Source organism: Salmo salar, unplaced genomic scaffold, assembly GCF_905237065.1.
Source record: "Salmo salar unplaced genomic scaffold, Ssal_v3.1, whole genome shotgun sequence".
NCBI classification, from domain to species: Eukaryota; Metazoa; Chordata; class Actinopteri; order Salmoniformes; family Salmonidae; genus Salmo; species Salmo salar.
Window position 1 is genome coordinate 24,752 of NW_025547997.1, and position 20,469 is coordinate 45,220.

The 20,469-nt window shown below is 43.7% G+C and overlaps 2 protein-coding genes and 1 long non-coding RNA gene across 5 annotated transcripts; 2 read left to right on the forward strand and 1 right to left on the reverse strand.

Annotated features, from left to right (window-relative positions):
* Positions 1-492: 492 nt before the first annotated feature.
* On the reverse strand, positions 493-9,221 carry LOC123732569 (uncharacterized). Of its 3 annotated transcripts, none has more exons than XR_006763233.1 (3): positions 7,407-7,492; positions 1,400-1,577; positions 493-1,175 (listed from the first exon to the last, which is right to left on the reverse strand). XR_006763233.1 is itself a non-coding variant. In XM_045711832.1 (3 exons), the coding sequence occupies exons 1-3, from the start codon at positions 9,178-9,180 to the stop codon at positions 842-844; spliced, it is 633 nt and encodes a 210-aa protein (XP_045567788.1). In that variant the 5' UTR covers positions 9,181-9,221; the 3' UTR covers positions 493-841. The 3 variants fall into 3 exon arrangements, 2 of the variants coding, with proteins under 2 accessions (XP_045567788.1, XP_045567789.1); XM_045711832.1 differs by lacking the exon at positions 7,407-7,492 and adding an exon at positions 9,060-9,221; XM_045711833.1 differs by lacking the exon at positions 7,407-7,492 and adding an exon at positions 6,563-6,928.
* Positions 9,222-12,891: 3,670 nt separating this feature from the next.
* LOC106596844 (collagen alpha-1(I) chain-like) lies at positions 12,892-16,232 on the forward strand. Its single transcript, XM_045711831.1, has 7 exons — positions 12,892-12,939; positions 13,128-13,181; positions 13,310-13,354; positions 13,511-13,564; positions 13,947-13,991; positions 15,781-15,834; positions 16,122-16,232. The coding sequence occupies exons 3-7, from the start codon at positions 13,334-13,336 to the stop codon at positions 16,230-16,232; spliced, it is 285 nt and encodes a 94-aa protein (XP_045567787.1). The 5' UTR covers positions 12,892-12,939; positions 13,128-13,181; positions 13,310-13,333.
* Positions 16,233-16,425: 193 nt separating this feature from the next.
* LOC123732570 (uncharacterized) lies at positions 16,426-20,398 on the forward strand. Its single transcript, XR_006763234.1, has 3 exons — positions 16,426-16,472; positions 20,104-20,202; positions 20,336-20,398. It is a non-coding gene; the product is annotated as an uncharacterized lncRNA (long non-coding RNA).
* Positions 20,399-20,469: the final 71 nt, after the last annotated feature.

Sequence of the window (20,469 nt, forward strand, 5' to 3'; positions counted from 1 at the left end):
CATAGCTCTGTGTCACCTCAAACATGGCCGTCTGCAGCACCAGACGGGGGTTGACCACCATCTTGTAGGAGCGGAAGTCCTCTTCAAGAACAAGCTCTCTGTAGACGTAGTCCAGCAGATCCACCCCCGGCGCCCTCCTCCGTGCGGAATGGTCTTGCGTTGCAGTACTGGCTGTGGCAGGGAAGAGGTGCGTCTCCATCAGGAACACGGCTGCGTCGGGGTGCTGCCCCTGCAGGTCCTCCATGAGGGGCAGAAGAGAGCTGTGTGAGGCCGGGACCAGGAGCTGATCAACATCAGCCAGGAGGACGTACCGTGAGCTGTACATGTTCCTGTAGATGCACTCGTTCATGATGGTCAGCTGGCCATTGAGGTGGATATCCCCTTCCAGCTCCTGGGCTTCCCACCCAGTAGAGGGCTTGAGGAAGTGGTTGATGGGCCAGCCAATCACCTCCAGAGTGCCCTCCTCTGCGTAGTACTGGAGGACCTTTTTCCAGATCAGGTCCACAGCTGGTGAGGTAGAGGACAACCCTCCGCACCCCCAGGAGCTTGTAAAACTCCATGGTCTGGACAAACTGTTGGACGTTGTTGTAGTCTCCAAACATGCTGGACATGCACACGGTGAGGTAAAAGGGGAAGTCCTCCTCCCGTCGCTCCCGGTTCTGGATGCTCAGAAATGTCCGGTTGAGGGTGTCCTGGATGTCGAGGGATGTGCCGAGAGTGACGTGCGTGGCGTGGCATCCTGGTTCTTCGAGGCAAAGCATGTCTGCGGCCACATACGGGTAACCATAGTGGACGCTGTGCGTTACGACAGCAGCTGGAGCGACCTGGGGGCGTGTCCTAATCAGCACAACACACAGTACAGAGACATGGGTCGGTCTCTGTTGACCATGGCAATGATGCGCGTGGCTCCCCCTTCCCTGTGGTCCTGGTATGCAGACACCATTAGATGAGTTGAACCCTTAACTGGTGTTATAGTCTCATTGGCTGTGTGAAGAGGGCAGGTAGAGAGAACAGGGGGAGGAAGGGAGTGAGCTTGAGTAGAGTTGGTCCTGAAAGTCACCAATGGGGAAGACAGTGTGACAGATACTGTGACAGACAGACACAGGATGATCAAAACCACTTTCCATTTCTGACTCCTGGATTGGTGCACATCAGCCATTTGACCTGTTGGAGACCTATAGGAGGATCATGTCACAATCAACAATCAACGATGATAACAACAACATTATCATCATCATCACAACATCCTCACTATCCCTGTCATAATCAAAACATTGACAGGGATATTATCAGTGATGCACTGAACAATCAGACAGGGAAAATCCAGGCAAACTGGCTTTCAATCAGCTTAATCCATCTGGTCCACCCCAATCATATATCCTGATATCTCCATACTTACATGTTGGCTGTGTGATCCTCCACCTCCTGGTCTGTTCTGTCAGTCAGTGGGGCTGTGGGGGAGTCTCTCATCTCTCTGTTGTCAGGAGTATCAGGGGGGCAGTCAAGAGATTCAGGCTCTGGTCCAGATGACCGTGCTGCTCTTCTTCTCAACATCTCCAGGAAAATGAAGGGGGGTTCTGACGGCCAATCAACACAGGTTACATTAACACTATAACTGCTGGGCCTCAAGGTCCCCCCTTTAAACTAATGAGCAGTCATTCTGACAGCAACATTCTAACAGTGTAATTAATACATTTTATATACAGTATGCCAAAGCAAAAATAATCATTTGGTTGTGTTTATGGAGGCCTTGGGTAACAACATTAGAATACCATTTTTTAGTATGTCACTGTAGGCTGTATGTACAAACTAAAAACAAAAAACACAAACATTCAAGCGTTACATCAATTTCATTTGTGGAGTGACTTTGTTAAAACTATGAAACAGAAAGCATATGTATTGGAACATGGTAACAGTGTTTTTTTATAAAAACGAAATAAAAAGTAAAATACCTCAACCACCCAGACCAGTCAAGACGCACGGTCAAATGATGACAACATCAGTAGCCTAAGCATCATTATAAGGGCCAAGTGGCCTTGATAAATAGTGAAGCTCAATAATGGCATTATAATGAGTATAAGTATCACATGACAGCAGTCAGAAATAGTCAATTATTGCCAGCTTGTGTGTCACGCCCTGACCTTAGAGAGACGTTTTATTTTCCTCTATTTTGGTTAGGTCAGGGTGTGATGTGGGGTGGGCATTCTATTGGCTGAGTATGGTTCCTAATCAGAGGCAGATGTCTATCGTTGTCTCTGATTGGGAATCATCCATAGGCAGCCTTTTCCCCACCTGTGTTTGTGGGTAATAATTATTTCTGTGTGTGTTTTGTGTGCGCCTCAGTTGCGTTACATTCGATTCTGTTTACCTGTTTATTGTTTTTGTTCGGTTTCACCTCAATAAAAGATGTGGGATTACAAGCACGCTGCGCCTTGGTTGATTTACGACAGGGAGTTTGAAGATAGCGAACGTGACAGAATTACCCACCACAAGAAGACCAAGCAGCGTGCGCCTACGGGGAAGACGAGGTGGACATGGGAGGACATCATGGACGGCAAAGGATCCTGGACGTGGGAGGAGATCCAGGCCGGAAGGGATCGCCTCCCATGGGACCAGGTGGAAGCAGCGAGAGAGGAACAGCAACGAGATCGGGAGTCACGGCAACGACGGAAGCCCGAGAGGCAGCCCCCATTTTTTTGGGGGGGGGCACACGGGGAGATTGGCTGAATCAGGGTTGAGACCTGAGCCAACTCCCCGTGCTTACCGTGGGGAGCGTGTGACTGGTCAGGCACCGTGTTATGCGGTAATGCGCGATATATCTCCAGTGCACATTCACAGCCCGGTGCGCTCGTTGCCGGCTCCCCGCATTTGCCGGGCTAGAGTGAGCATTCAGCCAGGAAGGGTGATGCCAGCTCAGCGCTCCTGGTCTCCAGTATGCCTCCTCGGTCCAGGATATCTTGCACCGGCTCCGCGCACTGTGTCGCCAGTGCGCATTCACAGCCCAGTGCGTCCTGTGCCAGCGCCCGCATTTGCCGGGCGAAAGTAAGCATCCAGCCAGGACGGGTTGTGCCAGCTCTACGCTCGATACCTCCGGTGCGCCTCCACGGCCCAGTATATCCTGTACCTGCCCCACGCACCCGGCCTCCAGTGCGTCTCTCCAGCCTGGTACGCCCTATGCCTGCTCCACGCACCCAGTCTCCAGTGCGTCTCTCCAGCCTGGTACGCCCTGTGCCTACTCCACGCACCCGGCATCCAGTGCGTCTCTCCAGCCTGGAAAGCCCTGTGGCAGCTCCACGTACCAGTATGTCAGTACGTTTCCTCAGTCCAGTGAGACCCATTCCGGCTCCACGTCACGAAGCCTCCAGTGATGATCCATGGTCCGAAGCCTCCAGTGATGATCCATGGCACGAAGCCTCAAGTGATGAGCCATGGCACGAAGCCTCCAGTGGTGATCCATGGCCCAGAGCCTGTAGTGATTATCCATGGCACGAAGCCTCCAGTGATAATCCATGGCCCGGAGCCTCCAGTGATAATCCATGGCATGAAGCCTCTAGTGATGATCCATGGCCCGGAGCCTCCAGTGATAATCCATGGCATGAAGCCTCTAGTGATGATCCATGGCACGGAGCCTCCAGTGATGATCCATGGCAAGAAGCCTCCAGTGACGATCCATGGCACGGAGACTGCAGCGACATCCCCTTGTCCGGAGCCTCCAGCGACGGTCCCCAGTCCGGAGCCTCCAGCGGCGGTCTGCAGTCCAGAACCTTCAGCGGGGGTTCCCAGCACAGAGCCTCTGGCGACGATCCACGGTCCGGATTCACAAAAGCGGAGGGATCAGCGGGCGGAGCGGGGGCTACGCCCGAACCAGAGCCGCCACCAAGGATAGATGCCCACCCAGACCCTCCCCGATAGGTTCAGGTTTGCGGCCGGGAGTCCGCACCTTTGGGGGGTACTGTCACGCCCTGACCTTAGAAAGACATTTTTTTCCTCTATTTTGGTTAGGTCAGGGTGTGATGTGGGGTGGGCATTCTATTTTGTGTATTTCTTTGATTTGGCCGAGTATGGTTCCTAATCAGAGGCAGCTGTCTATCGTTGTCTCTGATTGGGAATCATCCTTAGGCAGCCTTTTCCCCCACTTGTGTTTGTGGGTAATTATTATTTCTGTGTGTGTTTTGTGTGCGCCTCAGTGGTGTCAAGTTCTTTTCTGTTTACCTGTTTATTGTTTTTGTTGGGTTTCACCTCAATAAAAGATGTGGAATTACAAGCCCGCTGCGCCTTGGTTGATTTACAACAGGGAGTTTGAAGATAGCGAACGTGACATTGTGCTTGTGTGTATTCACCAATGGCATCAGTTGTATTTCATTAAGCTATTATCCCTTGTTCTAACAGATGACAAAATCTTCATAACTTTCACTTGCTTGTCACATGTTGACATACTTTGTTTGGTTGTAGTGTGTAAAAGTCTCCCGTTTTCTCTTTATTGTGTCCCTGTCATCTTGTCATTCTTCAGCACTTGTGGAGTACAACGGCTGCCAAGGTGCCTTATTTTGCGCAACGGGAGGGAGCTCCCATCTCACTTTCTTCATGGTGCCAGCCAGACTTGTTTTCTTTGTAAGCAACTTGTTCGCCAATAAATGAAGAAATTGCCCACGGTGACATTCCTCCCCCTGCCAAGGTAAGGTTCCACAAGCCTCATCACCACATTCTCCGACACTCACGTACCTGCTGCCCGATGTTGATATTGTACAATTACGCAAGCTCTCACTGTGTAGCCTACTCCGAGTAGGCCAGAGTAGACTGCTAAGACTGCTTTGATTCGGTGGACTGTTAGGGTACATACCATTTTAAGATTAGAATTAGAATGGATCAATATAATAATGTTCTGCCCTGTGTGAGAGCAAAATTGCAAGATTGTTTTAATACTGTAATTGCATCAAATGGTTGTTTTATGCAACAGAATAGAGGGTTCTAATAACTATATTTTGTCTGTGTGACCTGAAAGTGGGCCTTTGGGAGATTTAACAACCGACAGGAGATTTACGATGTCTTTTGGGTGATAAAACCTAAAGAGACCGCATTCTAGATCATGAGTTAATGTTTCTGTTCTATAAGGTACCAGGGAGAGATGACCCCAGGGCCAGACCTTGGTCTCTATACAAAGATAACTGTTTTTCCAGCAGATACTGTCTCCTGTGAATTATAAGTATCTTTCATACAAATCTTAACCTTGTGACCCATTCCATACATCTGTTGTTGGTCATGTAGACTGAAAGGGGTGTATCTTGACTATAAAAGGTCTTTGTACCTTTGTCTCGGGGCTCTCAACAAATCATCTGAGGGTGATTCGTTGACCGGCCATCATTATCGTAGAGCACTCATTCGATTGACTTTATATGTGTATGTTGTATTGACCTGCACCCTTTTTAATAAGCAAATAAAGATTTAGTTTAGGTATCACTCAAACTTGTGTGATAAGTTTGTCTCTCCTCATTTGACAGAAAAGAAATTAACCACCACACCTGTTCTTCATTCACAATTGGTGATTACATAATTATGCATCGTTCTCTTACCCTCGCTCATCAACTCACCCATTCTCTCATCATACTTTACTTCATTTATTTCATCTGTTGTTATAAGTCAGTGGTCACCAACCTTTTCTGAGCCAAGATCACTTTCGCAGTCAAAAAGCAAGCCGAGATCTACAGCTCAGAATTGTTTTTCAACATGACTTAAAACATGTAATATTAATCGAATAAAACCAGTTCTGTAGGAATGAGGTTTGTCCAGTCGGCCTAATACATTATCACAGCATATTGACTATATTCCTGGCCTGACAATATTGATCTTCTCAGACCGTATTATATTTCAAAATTCAAGCTTTGATAAGAAAATAGATCAGTTGGTGTAGCATTTGTGAGGCACAGCTGAGCATATATTGAAATAATTGGCTAATAATTAGCTTTTTTATTTTACTGGACTGATGGTACCTGCATGTGATGATCATGGTGCTTTCAAGACAACTGGGTCCTCTGAAAAAAACAAGGTAAAATCATGACGTCTAAACTTCGGGTCGGAAAGTCGGAGCTCTACAAAGATGCCCGAGACTCTGAGTTGGATGATCGTTCAAAACGAGTTTCCCCAGTCAGATCTCGTTTTCTTCCGAGTTCACTGTTGTCTTGAGCGCACTGGAGTTGTGAGTCGGAGATTTCCAAGTTCCCAGTTGTTTTGAACACAGCATTAGTCTCAGCGGAGGGAGGGAGAGAGCAGCAGAAGGTCCGCCTCTCAGAGTCCCTGATCTCTCCTTCCTTTCCGCCGCTGAGCCTGACCAGATCACTTCCACTTGAAAATCGAGTCGCCTCAGGCAGAACTTCATGTTGTTCCCATGACCAGAGAAAGTGAAATACTCCTCGATATGAACATAAACACGACGAGATGTTAATAACAATACAAACGCAGGGCTATTGATACACTTGGCTACTCTTCATGCAGCACCAGTGGAAGTAGAGAGAAGCACGTCGTATGATTTGTAATAGTGTTGAATAACACGTATGTATGAACTCACTCATAAAAACAGCTTCTCTTTGTTGTTTTCTTTGACAGTCTCTCTCTGGTTTTAAAAGTTATGACATCTCACGTAGGCTAGTATCAAACTTGTGTCTTGGAAGCTGTAGGCAGGCAAGGTGATTTGAGCTATCCGATTGGCCAGCAGAGTAGTAGCACTCCATTTAGCCACAGATCTCCCAGTCCACCGGGTAGGGAGAGTTTAATATTCTAACACCGATAGTGTTTTTATAGAGACTTATAAAAATGTGCTTCTTCTATAGAAATAGGTCTTGCCTCTCACTAAATAGTAGAAAGCAGATTACTCAGTCGATGTTCCTATCGGTCCTCAGGGGCCTGATTGGTGCTACATCTTTCCTCCATCCCTAGCAAACACAGCTAATTTAAACTAATTCCATTCTAAACTGAAGATCATGATTATGTGATTATTGGAGTCAGGTGTGTTAGCTGGGACTGGGGCAAAAGTGTGACACCAATCAGGCCCCCGAGGACTGGAGTTGCCCAGGCCTGGTCTAGACTATGGCAACATAAACTATATGAATGCAACTGCCACTTCATTAAAGCCGTTAGATGCAGTTTATCATAGCATACTGTGATTTGTTACAGGTAACAATTTTAGTACTCATCACTGCATTCTCTACCAGAAAGTTGGTTGGCCCCCCTTTGACATCAAGTAAGTTGACACATTGCTATGTTTTCATTTATAAAGCCCTTTTACAAAAAGTCCCCATGAACCTAACATCGTTACTAAACTTTAGACATGGGAATTACCACACCTGGTCTCAGGGATGGTTAACTCTGGAAATTCCTTTGGTCTCTACTGAGTTAACTAAAAGCTGATTTACCTTTCTTGCACCTTATTTGTGGAACAATCTCCAAAATGTTCTTAAATGTGATGTTCTGGCACCTCTACTACAGGGCTGCAAAACCCCTTCCTGGAGATCTACTGTCCTGTAGGTTTTCAGTCCAACCCTAATTTAGCGTATCTGATTCAGCTAGTTAAGGTCTTGTTGAGCAGCTAATTAGTAAAATCAGGTGTGTTAAATTAGGGTTGGCCTGAAAACCCACAGGATGGTAGATCTCCAGGAAGAGGGTTGGGCAGCACTGCTATTGGGCAATTCAAAAGCTGATTGAGGACCTTATTACTGATTAATGTGTTTGTTTTTTTAAGACCATGTTTTTCTTTCTGCTTGCATTTTGTATTTATATTTTGATGTGTGAATTTTCTGCAATTTATGTAATCCCGGGCTCATCTGTAAAAGAGACATTGCTCTCAGTATGACTTCCTGATGAAATAAAGGTTAAAAAACAACCACAACAAAAACAAAGCTGAAGCTTTACAGATTGCATGATAGAGATGTAAAGGTCATTTCTGATTGAGATGACATACCCAGCACATACGGTACATTGCCTTTAAATGTCAACTTCCTCGATATGGAATGAATAATAATAACGGACACAATAATAATAATAATAAAGCTGTAACATATGACTATTTAAATGTAATATATCAATACTGTCATATTTCAGTAGATTCACGTAAATGTAATACATTAAAATATAAATATTTAAATATGCATTTTAACCTGAATGCCATAGGCCTATCGATTAAATATTTCAATCATAAAGTGCAAATATGCACTCAATTCAATTTGGGGAATACAAATTCAAAACTATTGAATATAATTACAATTTCTCTTGGCAAAACATTAAGATCAAGACAACTTTTGCTCACAATCAATTCATGTTTTCTGACAATCACAATTAAATGATTTAATCCAATAAAAATGTGTACCCACTCTGAATACCAGACTGGTCTCACAGACTAGACGTAACATAGTAAATGTAAATCCGGAACACTAGAATGATATGTATTAGTATTAGTATGATATGCTACGTTTAGTATGGTTACATAAGATAGATGGTTACTTAAGGCAATAACAAAGGTAGGGTGGTTGGTCGAGGTGGATGGGTAGGCATATAACACGACCGTCTAGCATCCCAAAGGATGTGAGTTCGAACCTCATCACGTACAACTTTAGGGTTTTAGCTAATTAGCAACTTTTCAACTACTTATTACTTTTTAGCTACTTTGCAACTACTTAGCACGTTAGCTAACCCTTCCCCTAACCTTAACCATTTTAGCTAACCCTTCCCCAAAAACTAACTTTAACCCTTTAACCTAACTCATGAACATAACTCTAACCTTAACCCCTAACCCTAGCCCCTAGCCTAGCTAACATCAGCCAGCTAGAATTTGTAGCATATGTGCAACATATAGTACGTTTTGCAAAATCGTAACATATAATACGATTGTAATTCGTAACATATCATACGAGATGGAGAATGGACATCCACAATTTAATACATATCGTACGAAACATAACATGCTAAATTGAGTGTCTCGGATATACATACAGAATAATACAAAATGCTCTGAGAGCAGGTTGTGAATATCGCTCCTTATGATATTGACCCTATGACAAATATGAACTTACTTTTAAGCTCTTTCTCTGTGTTGTGATGTTGTGAGGGCTCTTCTGTAAATTCAACCGATGATCTGTACTTGCCTGTTAGGCTGCACAGTATGTTCCACTTCTGTGTTAGGGGCGACAACATGAATGATGAGTGTCTACTGTGGGATGGCCTGTTGTGTCACAGCAAGTGAATGATTGAAAGTCATACGCCCCTCCCTACCCAAGGCAGGGACTCCATGAGCGATGTGGCCACACCTCTGAAGATACTGTAGCTTCAAAGAAATATTTAGGTACAAGCCTGCATGCACATGTTATCATGCCACTCCTTGTCATACTAAACAGAGTGGAGAACAGAGGATTTGATCCTGATTCGATAACCCTCACAGCTATCCTCCAATCACAATGATCGGAACTCCATCACATTCTATGGCTTATGATGCTCTTAGTACTCACTCTAGCCTACTATACTAGCCCACTATAATAACTCAACACCTAAAAAACACCTTAAAATAATTCACTTTAATAACTCTATTACTACTACCACCATTATTGCTGCTGTTACTACCACTACAACTATTACTACCATTCACAACCATACATACTTCAAGACTAGCTAGCACACACATTTTCTTTAGAAAATGTCATTTTCTAATATTATTAGGTGTGCTTGCTGAAAGCAAGAACAACTACTACAATCCATTATACTTATTATTAGAATCCAGCATACTTATTATTATTATTATCGGCCTTCAGCTGGAACCAGTTACGACAAAACTGTAGAAGCTACCAACACAACTTTCAAATGTTCAGGCTATCTTCAGGTTGTATGAGATCTTCAGTTTCTTGACAATTTCTCACATGGAATAGCCTTCATTTCTCAGAACAAGAATAGACTGATGAGTTTCAGAAGAAAGTTATTTGATTCTGGCCATTTTGAGCCTGTAATCGAACCCACAAATGCTGATGCTCCAGATACTCAACTAGTCTAAAGAAGGACAGTTTTATTGCTTCTTTAATCAGAACAACAGTTTTCAGCTGTGCTAACATAATTGCAAAATAGTTTTCTAATGATCAACTACCCTTTGAAAATGATAAACTTAGATTAGCTAACACCATGTGCCATTGGAACACAGGAGTGATGGTGGCTGATAATGGGCCTCTGTACGCCTATGTAGGTATTCCATAAAAAAATCTGCCGTTTCCAGCTACAATAGTCATTTACAACATTAACAATGTCTACACTGTATTTCTGATCAATTTAATGTTATTTTATTTTAATGGACAAAAAATGTGCTTTTCTTTAAAAAACAAGGACATTTCTAAGTGACCTCAAACTTTTGAACGGTAGCGTACGTTATATACAGTTGAAGTCAGAAGTTTACATACACCTTAGCCAAATACATTTAAACTCAGTTTTTCACAATTCCTGACATTTAATCCTAGTAAAAATCCCCTGTCTTAGGTCATTTTAACAATATGAAATGTCAGAATAATAGCAGAGAGAATGATTAATTTCAGCTTTTATTTCTTTCATCACATTCCCAGTGGGTCAGAAGTTTACGTACACTCAATTAGTATTTGGTAGCATTGCCTTTCAATTGTTTAACTTGGGTCAAACGTTTCAGGTAGCCTTCCACAAGCTTCCCACAATAAGTTGGGTGAATTTTGGCCCATTCCTCCTGACAGAGCTGGTGTAACTGAGTCAGGTTTGTAGGCCTCCTTGCTCGCACACACTTTTTCAGTTCTGCCCATACATTTTCTATAGGATTGAGGTCAGGGCTTTGTGATGGCCACTCCAATACCTTGACTTTGTTGTCGTTTTGCCACAACTTTGGAAGTATGCTTGGGGTCATTGTCCATTTGGAAGACCCATTTGCGACCAAGCTTTAACTTCCTGACTGATGTCTTGAGATGTTGCTTCAATATGTCCACATAATTATCCTCCCTCATGATGCCATGTATTTTGTGAAGTGCACCAGTCCCTCCTGTAGCAAAGCAACCCCACAACATGATGCTGCCACCCCCGTTCTTCACGGTTGGGATGGTGTTCTTCGGCTTGCAAGCATCAAGCAGTTACGCCAATCACAGACTGTATTGAGGTGTTACACCAATATCTACCAATCACACACTGTATTGAGGTGTTACACCAAGATCTACCAATCACACACTGTCTTGAGGTATTACACCAATATCTACCAATCACACACTGTCTTGCAGTATTACACCAAGATCTACCAATCACAGTCTGTCTTGAGGTGATACACCAAAGCTATATGTTGTATTGACTGCGTGTGATTGGACATGTTGTTTTTATACAGGGTGGCTTTGGTTACAGAGGACCTGAGGGCCCACCAGGAAAACCAGGACCAGATGTAAGTACTCTACACGCCAACAGACATGGGCCGTGTCCCTATTCCCTATATACTTTTGACCAGGACCCGTAGGGCCAGTGGTGAGGAACAACCCACAGTAGATATGACATCTTCTCAGTATGAATGAGCCTAGTATGTTGATATTGGTTGCTTTCTGCATATGTTCCTTCATAGTATGTAGTAAGATTAGTTTAGAGTTTTTCCTAGCCAACGTGCTTCTACATCTGCATTGCTTGCTGTTTGGGGTTTTAGGCTCGGTTTCTGTACAGCACTTTGTGACATCAGCTGATGTAAAGGGCTTTATAAATACATTTGATTGATTGATTGATTGCACCGGTTTTAGTAAGTAGTAGACAAGCCAAAGTATGTAGTACACAGCCAAAGACCATGGATGCCACTTGCCACTGATCAAAACAGATACAAATGTTATGTAAGTGTAATATCTTGTTGCTAATGTAGATTGCAGGTAGCTCTGCACACTTTCTTCAATAGGCGTTGGTTGAAAAACGTGTTAGTGCAGACTACACTAGCACCAATACCTTGGTGTGTCTAACTCTGCTCTCACATGCCATGTTGCGTCATTAACTGGTTTCTTTAGAACCTTTATTAGAGATGGTAGAATGCCAAGTGTCAATTAAACCTCTTGACTATTAGACAACACTAAACTGCCTAACACACCTGTCACGCCCTGGCCATAGAGAGGGTTTTATTCTCTATTTTGGTTAGGCCAGGGTGTGACTAGGGTGGGCATTGTATGTTCCTTTTTCTATGTTTTGGTATTTCTTTGTTTTGGCTGGGTATGGTTCTCAATCAGGGACAGCTGTCTATCGTTGTCTCTGATTGGGAACCATACTTAGGTAGCCTTTTCCCACAGGATTATACAATGGGTGGTAATGCCTTTGAAGCTGGTGTTTGGAGGATATATTGGCTTGGTTTGAAGGCCCGAGGCAATATCTTCTCCAAACACCAGCTTCTCTAGCATTTCACTTAAGCGAACCCAACATGGAGATTTAGATTTTATTTTGTTCTTTGTTCTACATCAACCTTTACTGCATTGAACATTAGGCTTACTCACCTATCCAGAATCAGTTTGACATTATGTTGGAGTGCTGTTTGTTTACCTTTCTGAAGTGCTGTTCATCTGTTGAACCCTTAGGAAAAAATATTGCAGTCAGACTGCAGTATAACTGCAGTACATTGTAATATAACTGTAGTTAGAATGTAGTATAACGGTAGTAGGCTGCAAATACTGCGTCCAAAATAAATACTTTTTTTTTTTACTGCAGTAATGTTGCAGTTTAACTGCAGTACACTGCAGTATTCTGCAATCACTGCATCCAAAATTCCACAGTTGACTGCAGTTACTGCACTTTTACTGCAGTTTCAAAATCACAATCTTTTTTTGTAAGGGAAATGCAGTTTGTATACATCTGAGAGGATGTATACAAACAGTGATTAAATGTGGTGATTTCCAGGGTCCCAGAGGTTTCCCAGGACTGCCAGGTCACCCTGGACTGAAAGGCCTTAAGGTCAGCAGCAACACAGTGATCACAATGCTCATATCTATGTACTGTAGTTTGAAGCATGGCTGCATGTACATTTTTGTACATTTTTTAAAGTAGTTAACTTGGCACTGTGCTGTTATGAACTTCTGTGAGATTCGTTAGAGCCTAGAACAGACCTGATCAGAACTAATGAGCTAATGTCTCATCAACAGGGTCATGCAGGTCTTCTAGGAGCGAGAGGTCAATCTGGTGCTGCTGGGTCAAAGGTAAACTCATCATCATGCATATCTTTATATTTGTGCTGCTTCGCAAGGTTAGTATCTAAAAGTGATCTGTTTCTGTTTGAAATTGCTGCACATATCGTGACTCTCTCTCTCTCTGTGTTATTTTAAAGGGCCCATCAGGTACTCCTGGTGGAATGGGGCCCCCTGGTCCTGCGGTAGGTCATAATCAATTAGTTAATTGATAATAAATGATTATATTATTGTAATACCTGTTACTCACACACACCGATAGCTCTAAATACTCCGATATGTGTCCAATCTGTTAGTGAGGGAGTGTAATACTATGTGAAACATGATACTGTATATTTTAGGGGCCAGCAGGAATGCAAGGGGAGAGAGGAAGGAGTGGCCCAACTGGACCTGTGGTAAGAGAGATATGACTACCTCTGACCTCTGACCTATAACTCTACATTACACAGCTCCGTCTCTTCAATCCATTGATTGCCCACCTGAATTAAATTGATCTGAGGTCAGTTCTTATTCAAAATGTGGCATGAGGCATCATTGGTTTATATGTAGGTTCAAAATGTTTTGTTTTGGCTTATCAGTGACACATGTTGTAACCTTTGTTTTCATTTTTTATTTATCCAGGCAAGTCAATTAAGAACAAATTGTTATTTACAATGACATCCTGGCTTACAATGACAGCCTATTCTGCCACTGTCCTATGGTGATGTGCATTGATGATGAGATGATAGAGGTGAATTTGTTAAATCTTCTTTCAGTTGTGCATCTCTCTCCATACAGGGGAAACGTGGTGAATCTGGACATATTGGGAAAGCAGGACCACAGGTACGACCTCTAACATCCAACAAAACATCACCCTTCAGATCAAATTATTATGATACACAAATCAGTATTACACATGCAATATAACAAATGAAAAGCAACACTGTATCTACTCAAAATACACTATTTTCCTGAAAGCCAGTATAAAAGTGTTATCCTCTATGGGCTACTCAACAGCCAGTTCAATCCTGTGGCGCGTTATTCAAATACCTTAGATATGATATTACTTCAATTTTTCAAAAATATGACTATTTTACACCATTTTAAAGATAAGACTCTCGTTAATCTAACCACACTGTCCGATTTCAAAAAGGCTTTACAACGAAAGCAAAACATTAGATTATGTCAGCAGAGTACCGAACCAGAAATAGACAGCCATTTTTCAAGCTAGCATATAATGTCACATAAACCCAAACCACAGCTAAATGTAGCACTAACCTTTGATGACCTTCATCAGATGACAACCCTAGGACATTATGTTATACAATACATGCATGTTTTGTTCAATCAAGTTCATATTTATATCAAAAACCAGCTTTTTACATTAGCATGTGACTAGCATGTGACTAGCATTCCCACCGAACACTGCAAGTGAATTTACTAAATTACTCACGATAAACGTTCACAAAAAGCATAACAATTATTTAAAGAATTATAGATACAGAACTCCTCTATGCACTCGATATGTCTGATTTTAAAATAGCTTTTCGGTGAAAGCACATTTTGCAATATTCTCAGTAGATAGCCCGGCATCACAGGGCTAGCTATTTAGACACCCAGCAGGTTTAGCACTCATCAAAGTCAGATTCACTATAAGAAAAATGTTATTACCTTTGTTGTCTTCGTCAGAATGCACTCCCAGGACTTCTACTTCAATAACAAATGTTGGTTTGGTCCAAAATAATCCATCGTTATATCCAAACAGCGGCGTTTTGTTTGTGCGTTCTAGACACTATCCTAAAGGGTAAATAAGGGTGACGAGCATGGCGCAATTCGTGACAAAAGAATTCTAAATATTCCATTACCGTACTTCGAAGCATGTCAACCGCTGTTTAAAATCAATTTTTATGCCATTTTTCTCATAAAAAAGCGATAATATTCCGACCGGGAATCTGCGTTTAGATAAACAGACAAAGGAAAAGAAAGCATTCGGTCGAAGCGGGCACGCGCCTAAGCCCATAGTACTCTGAGTGGCCACTTGCCAAAAGCGATAAAGTGTTTCAGCCAGAGCCTGCCTCGATATCTATCAACTTTTTCCCGGGCTCTGAGACCCTATGGAAGATGTAGGAAGTGTCACGTTATTGCACAGATCCTGAGTCTTCAATAAAAAGAGCCAAGATGAAACACTACTTCTCAGACAGGCCACTTCCTGCTTGAAATCTTCTCAGGTTTTGGCCTGCCATAGGAGTTCTGTTATACTCACAGACACCATTCAAACAGTTTTAGAAACTTTAGGGTGTTTTCTATCCAAAGCCAATAATTATATGCATATTCTAGTTACTGGGCAGGAGTAGTAACCAGATTAAATCGGGTACGTTTTTTATCCAGCCGGTTCAATACTGCCCCCTAGCCCTAACAGGATACATTTACAAATCAGCAGTAATGTTAACTGGGCAAAAGTGATGTTTCCAGTACTAACCAACACCAGATGTGTGTCCAAAATGGCTCCCTATGTCCTATATAGTGTCTATATAGTGAAAGGAATAAGGGGCCATTTTGGATACAGCCCCAGGTGTGGATGACATGCAGCCTACTGTACCAACCAACCATCCTGGATGTGATGTGATTCTAGGGTCCTATGGGGATCACTGGAGCTCTAGGATTCCCAGGTAGTCCAGGTATAAAGGTGAGTACTGTTCATTCTTTAATATACTTTGATGGAGCACAGTCCTCTTCTTCACACCAGCCATGTACTAAATATTGGTTACTCAAACGTATAACCCAGTCCTTCCCCCTCAGAATTACATTTCATTCTAAACAGGCCCATTCGGATTACTCTGTTCCGATAAAGATGTTTATATGAGGGTGTTTTTTCATGAGGGTGTTTTATTCATTATGAGCTATGCATCTGTTCAACAACGGTTGATTAGAGTGCATGTAAACACACTCTGACTGTGACACTGTTGTCTCCAGGGGCAACCAGGGCCCCCAGGAGCACGAGGGACAGGAGGCCAGCAAGGACAAAGAGGGGAGGCCGGACGCGGGGGATTGGCTGGAGCTATGGGAATTCCTGTGTTTGGCTAATTCATGATGCTAATAATCTCTACACCTACGGTAACTGTACTATCAACAACTCACCACTTCAGGGTGTAGATTGATTCACTGAAAATCTGGTTTCTGATAAAAAACGTCCATTGAAAGTACATTTTATGCTTAACTGACTTGTCGGTTAAATTAAGTTGAAATAAATGACTTTAAAAAACATGTTGATTTCTGTAGGGTCCAACAGGAACAGAGGGAGCTGCCGGAGCCAAAGGACCATCCGTATGTATAACTCCACCCACTTTCATCTCTCCTTGTTCATCTCCTTGTTCAGCTACTCCCTTCTCCTCCCCTCAATCTAATGTATCTCTCACCTTCCAATATTCCAAATATTAATATCTGATTATGTGTTACTGATTATGTATTATGTAAAATCCTTGAAAGTATGTAATAGGGTGTTGACTCCCACATGCCATGCTGTCTGGACAGTAGACTACAGCCTGTCCTGTTAGAATCGGCCCTGGTACAGAGTCACAGAGACAGTAGACTACAGCCTGTCCTGTTAGAATGGGCCCTGGCACAGAGTCACAGAGACAGTAGACTACAGCCTGTCCTGTTAGAATGGGCCCTGGCACGGAGTCACATAGACAGTAGACTACAGCCTGTCCGGTTAGAATGGGCCCTGGCACGGAGTCACAGAGACAGTAGACTACAGCCTGTCCTGTAGTCCCTGGCACCTTTTCCATCAAGACAGAACTGCCAAAGGGGGAGGAGTTGCAATCTACTGCAGAGATAACCTGCAAAGTTCCGTCAAACTTTCCAGGTCTATACCCAAACAGTTCGAACTTCTAATTTTAAAAATGAATCTCTCCAAAAATAAGTCTCTCACTGTTGCCGCCTGCTATCGACCCCCCTCCGCTCCCAGCTGTGCCCTGGACACCATTTGTGAATTGATCACCCCCCATCTAGCCTCAGAGTTCGTTCTGTTAAGTGACCTAAACTGGGATATACTTAACACCCCGGCAGTCCTACAATCTAAGCTAGATGCCCTCAATCTCACACAAATCATCAAGGAACCCACCAGGTACAACCCTAAATCCGTAAACATGGGCCCCCTCATAGACATTATCCTGACCAACTTGCCCTCCAAATACACCTCTGCTGTTTTCAATCAGGATCTCAGCGATCACTGCCTCATTGCCTGTATCCGCTGTGGGTCTGCGGTCAAACGACCACCCCTCATCACTGTCAAACGCTCCCTAAAACACTTCTGCGAGCAGGCGTTTATAATCGACCTGGCCCGGGTATCCTGGAAGGATATTGACCTCATCCCGTCAGTCGTGGATGCCTGGTCATTCTTTAAAAGTAAATTCCTCACCATCTTAGATAAGCATGCCCCGTTCAAAAAATGCAGATCTAAGAACAGATATAGCCCTTGGTTCACTCCAGACCTGACTGCCCTTGACCAGCACAAAAACATCCTGTGGCGGACTGCAATAGCATTGAAAAGTCCCCGCGATATGCTCAGGGAAGTCAGGAACTAATACACGCAGTCAGTCAGGAAAGCAAAGGCTAGCTTTTTCAAGCAGAAATTTGCATCCTGTATCTCTAACTCCAGAAAGTTGTGGGACACTGTAAATTCCTTGGAGAACAAGAGCACCTCCTGCCAGCTTCCCACTGCACTGAGGCTAGGTAACACGGTCACCACGATAAATCCATGATAATCAAAAATTTCAATAAGCATTTCTCAACGGCTGGCCATGCCTTCCTCCTGGCTACTCCAACCCCGGCCAACAGCTCCCCCCCGCAGCTACTCGCCCAAGCCTCCCCAGCTTCTCCTTCACCCAAATCCAGATAGCAGATGTTCTGAAAGAGCTGCAAAACCTGGACCCGTACAAATCAGCTGGGCTAGACAATCTGGACCCTCTCTTTCTAAAACTATCCGCCGCCATTGTTGCAACCCCTATTACCAGCCTGTTCAACCTCTCTTTTGTATCGTCCGAGATCCCTAAAGATTGGAAAGTTGCCGCGGTCATCCCCCTCTTCAAAGGGGGTGACACCCTAGACCCAAACTGTTACAGACCTATTTCCATCCTGCCCTGCCTATCTAAAGTCTTCGAAAGCCAAGTTAATAAACAAATCACTGACCATTTCGAATCCCACCGTACCTTCTCCGCTGTGCAATCCGGTTTCCGAGCCGGTCACGGGTGCACCTCAGCCACGCTCAAGGTTCTAAATGATATCATAACCGCCATCGATAAAAGACAGTACTGTGCAGCCGTCTTCATCGACCTGGCCAAGGCTTTCTACTCTGTCTATCACCTTATTCTTATCGGCAGACTCAATAGCCTTGGTTTTATAATGACTGCCTCGCCTGGTTCACCAACTACTTTGCAGACAGAGTTCAGTGTGTCAAATCGGAGGGCATGTTGTCCGGACCTCTGGCAGTCTCTATGGGGGTACAACAGGGTTAAATTCTCGGGCCGACTCTTTTCTCTGTATATATCAATGATGTCGCTCTTGTTGCGGGCGATTCCCTGATCCACCTCTACACAGACGACACCATTCTGTATACTTCTGGCCCTTCCTTGGACACTGTGCTAACAAACCTATAAACGAGCTTCAACGCCATACAACACTCCTTCCGTGGCCTCCAACTGCTCTTAAACGCTAGTAAAACCAAATGCATGCTTTTCAACCGTTCGCTGCCAGCACTTGCCCGCCCGACTAGCATCACCACCCTGGACGATTCCGACCTAGAATATGTGGACAACTATAAATACCTAGGTGTCTGGTCAGACTGTAAACTCTCCTTCCAGACTCATATTAAACATCTCCAATCCAAAATCAAATCTAGAATTGGCTTTCTATTTCGCAACAAAGCCTCCTTCACTCACGCCGCCAAACTTACCCTAGTAAAACTGACTATCTTACCGATCCTCGACTTCGGCGATGTCATCTACAAAATAGCTTCCATTACTCTACTCAGCAAACTGGATGCAGTCTATCACAGTGCCATCCGTTTTGTTACCAAATCACCTTATACCACCCACCACTGCGACCTGTATGCTCTAGTCGGTTGGCCCTCGCTACATATTCATCGCCAGACCCACTGGCTCCAGGTCATCTATAAGTCTATGCTAGGTAAAGCTCCGCCTTATCTCAGTTCACTGGTCACGATAACAACACCCACCCGTAGCACAAGTTCCAGCAGCTATATCTCACTGATCATCACCAAAGCCAACACCTCATTTGGCCGCCTTTCCTTCCAGTTCTCTGCTGCCAGTGACTGGAACGAATTGCAAAAATCGCTGAAGTTGGAGACTTTTATTTCCCTCGCCAACTTTAAACATCAGCTACCTGAGCTGCTAACCGATCGCTGCAGCTGTACATAGTGTTTCTGTAAATTGCCCACCCAATCTACCTACCTCATCCCCATACTGTTTTTATTTTATTTACTTTTCTGCTCTTTTGCACACCAGTATTTCTACTTGCACATCATCATATGCTCATTTATCACTCCAGTGTTAATCTGCTAAATTGTAATTATTCGCTCCTATGGCCTATTTATTGCCTACCTCCTCATGCGTTTTGCACACTCTGTATATAGACTTTCTTTTTTTCTACTGTGTCATTGACTTGTTTATTGTGTTATTGGCTTGTTTATTGTTTACTCCATGTGTAACTCTGTGTTGTTGTCTGTGTCACACTGCTTTGCTTTATCTTGGCCAGGTCGCAGTTGTAAATGAGAACTTGTTCTCAACTAGCCTACCTGGTTAAATAAAGGTGAAAAAAAGAGTCAAAGAGACAAAAGGCTACAGCCTGTCCTGTAAGACACGTCATGCATTGATGTCAGTGGGTGAACTCAGGTTAGATACCTATTTTAGGTATAATGATGTGATTTCTACCCCAGGGAGCTCCAGGTATCCAGGGTCTGACTGGACTGCTTGGCCCCGCGGGGCCCCCCGGACCACAGGGAACCACTGGACTGCCCGGGCCTAAGGGCCAACTGGTAAGAGATTTGTTGTTTAATTTTGACCACTCATTTCATTGTTTGGATCAAGAATGGTTGTCAGGTCCCTAGCTATGTTGAAAAACAATGTCATGTAAAACATCTATCCATCATATTCCTCTCTTCTCACAAGGGTGATTTAGGCATTCCCGGATTCAAAGGAGAGGCTGGATTCAAAGGAGAATCTGTAAGATATACAACTCGTCATAATAAATGTCCCTCTAATTCCATGGTTTAATAATGTACAATAGCAACCACATGCATTTG

Coding starts and splice junctions, on each gene's coding strand:
- LOC123732569 (XM_045711832.1), bottom strand. CDS start 9,180: ATGTTGTCGCCCCTAACACAGAAGTGGAACATACTGTGCAGCCTAACA. Junction 1,578..9,059: donor CACAGAGAAAGAGCTTAAAA/GTAAGTTCATAT, acceptor ATTGGCCGTCAG/AACCCCCCTTCATTTTCCTG. Junction 1,176..1,399: donor GAGGATCACACAGCCAACAT/GTAAGTATGGAG, acceptor ATCCTCCTATAG/GTCTCCAACAGGTCAAATGG.
- LOC106596844 (XM_045711831.1), top strand. CDS start 13,334: ATGGGGCCCCCTGGTCCTGCG. Junction 13,355..13,510: donor TGGGGCCCCCTGGTCCTGCG/GTAGGTCATAAT, acceptor TGTATATTTTAG/GGGCCAGCAGGAATGCAAGG. Junction 13,565..13,946: donor GTGGCCCAACTGGACCTGTG/GTAAGAGAGATA, acceptor CTCTCCATACAG/GGGAAACGTGGTGAATCTGG.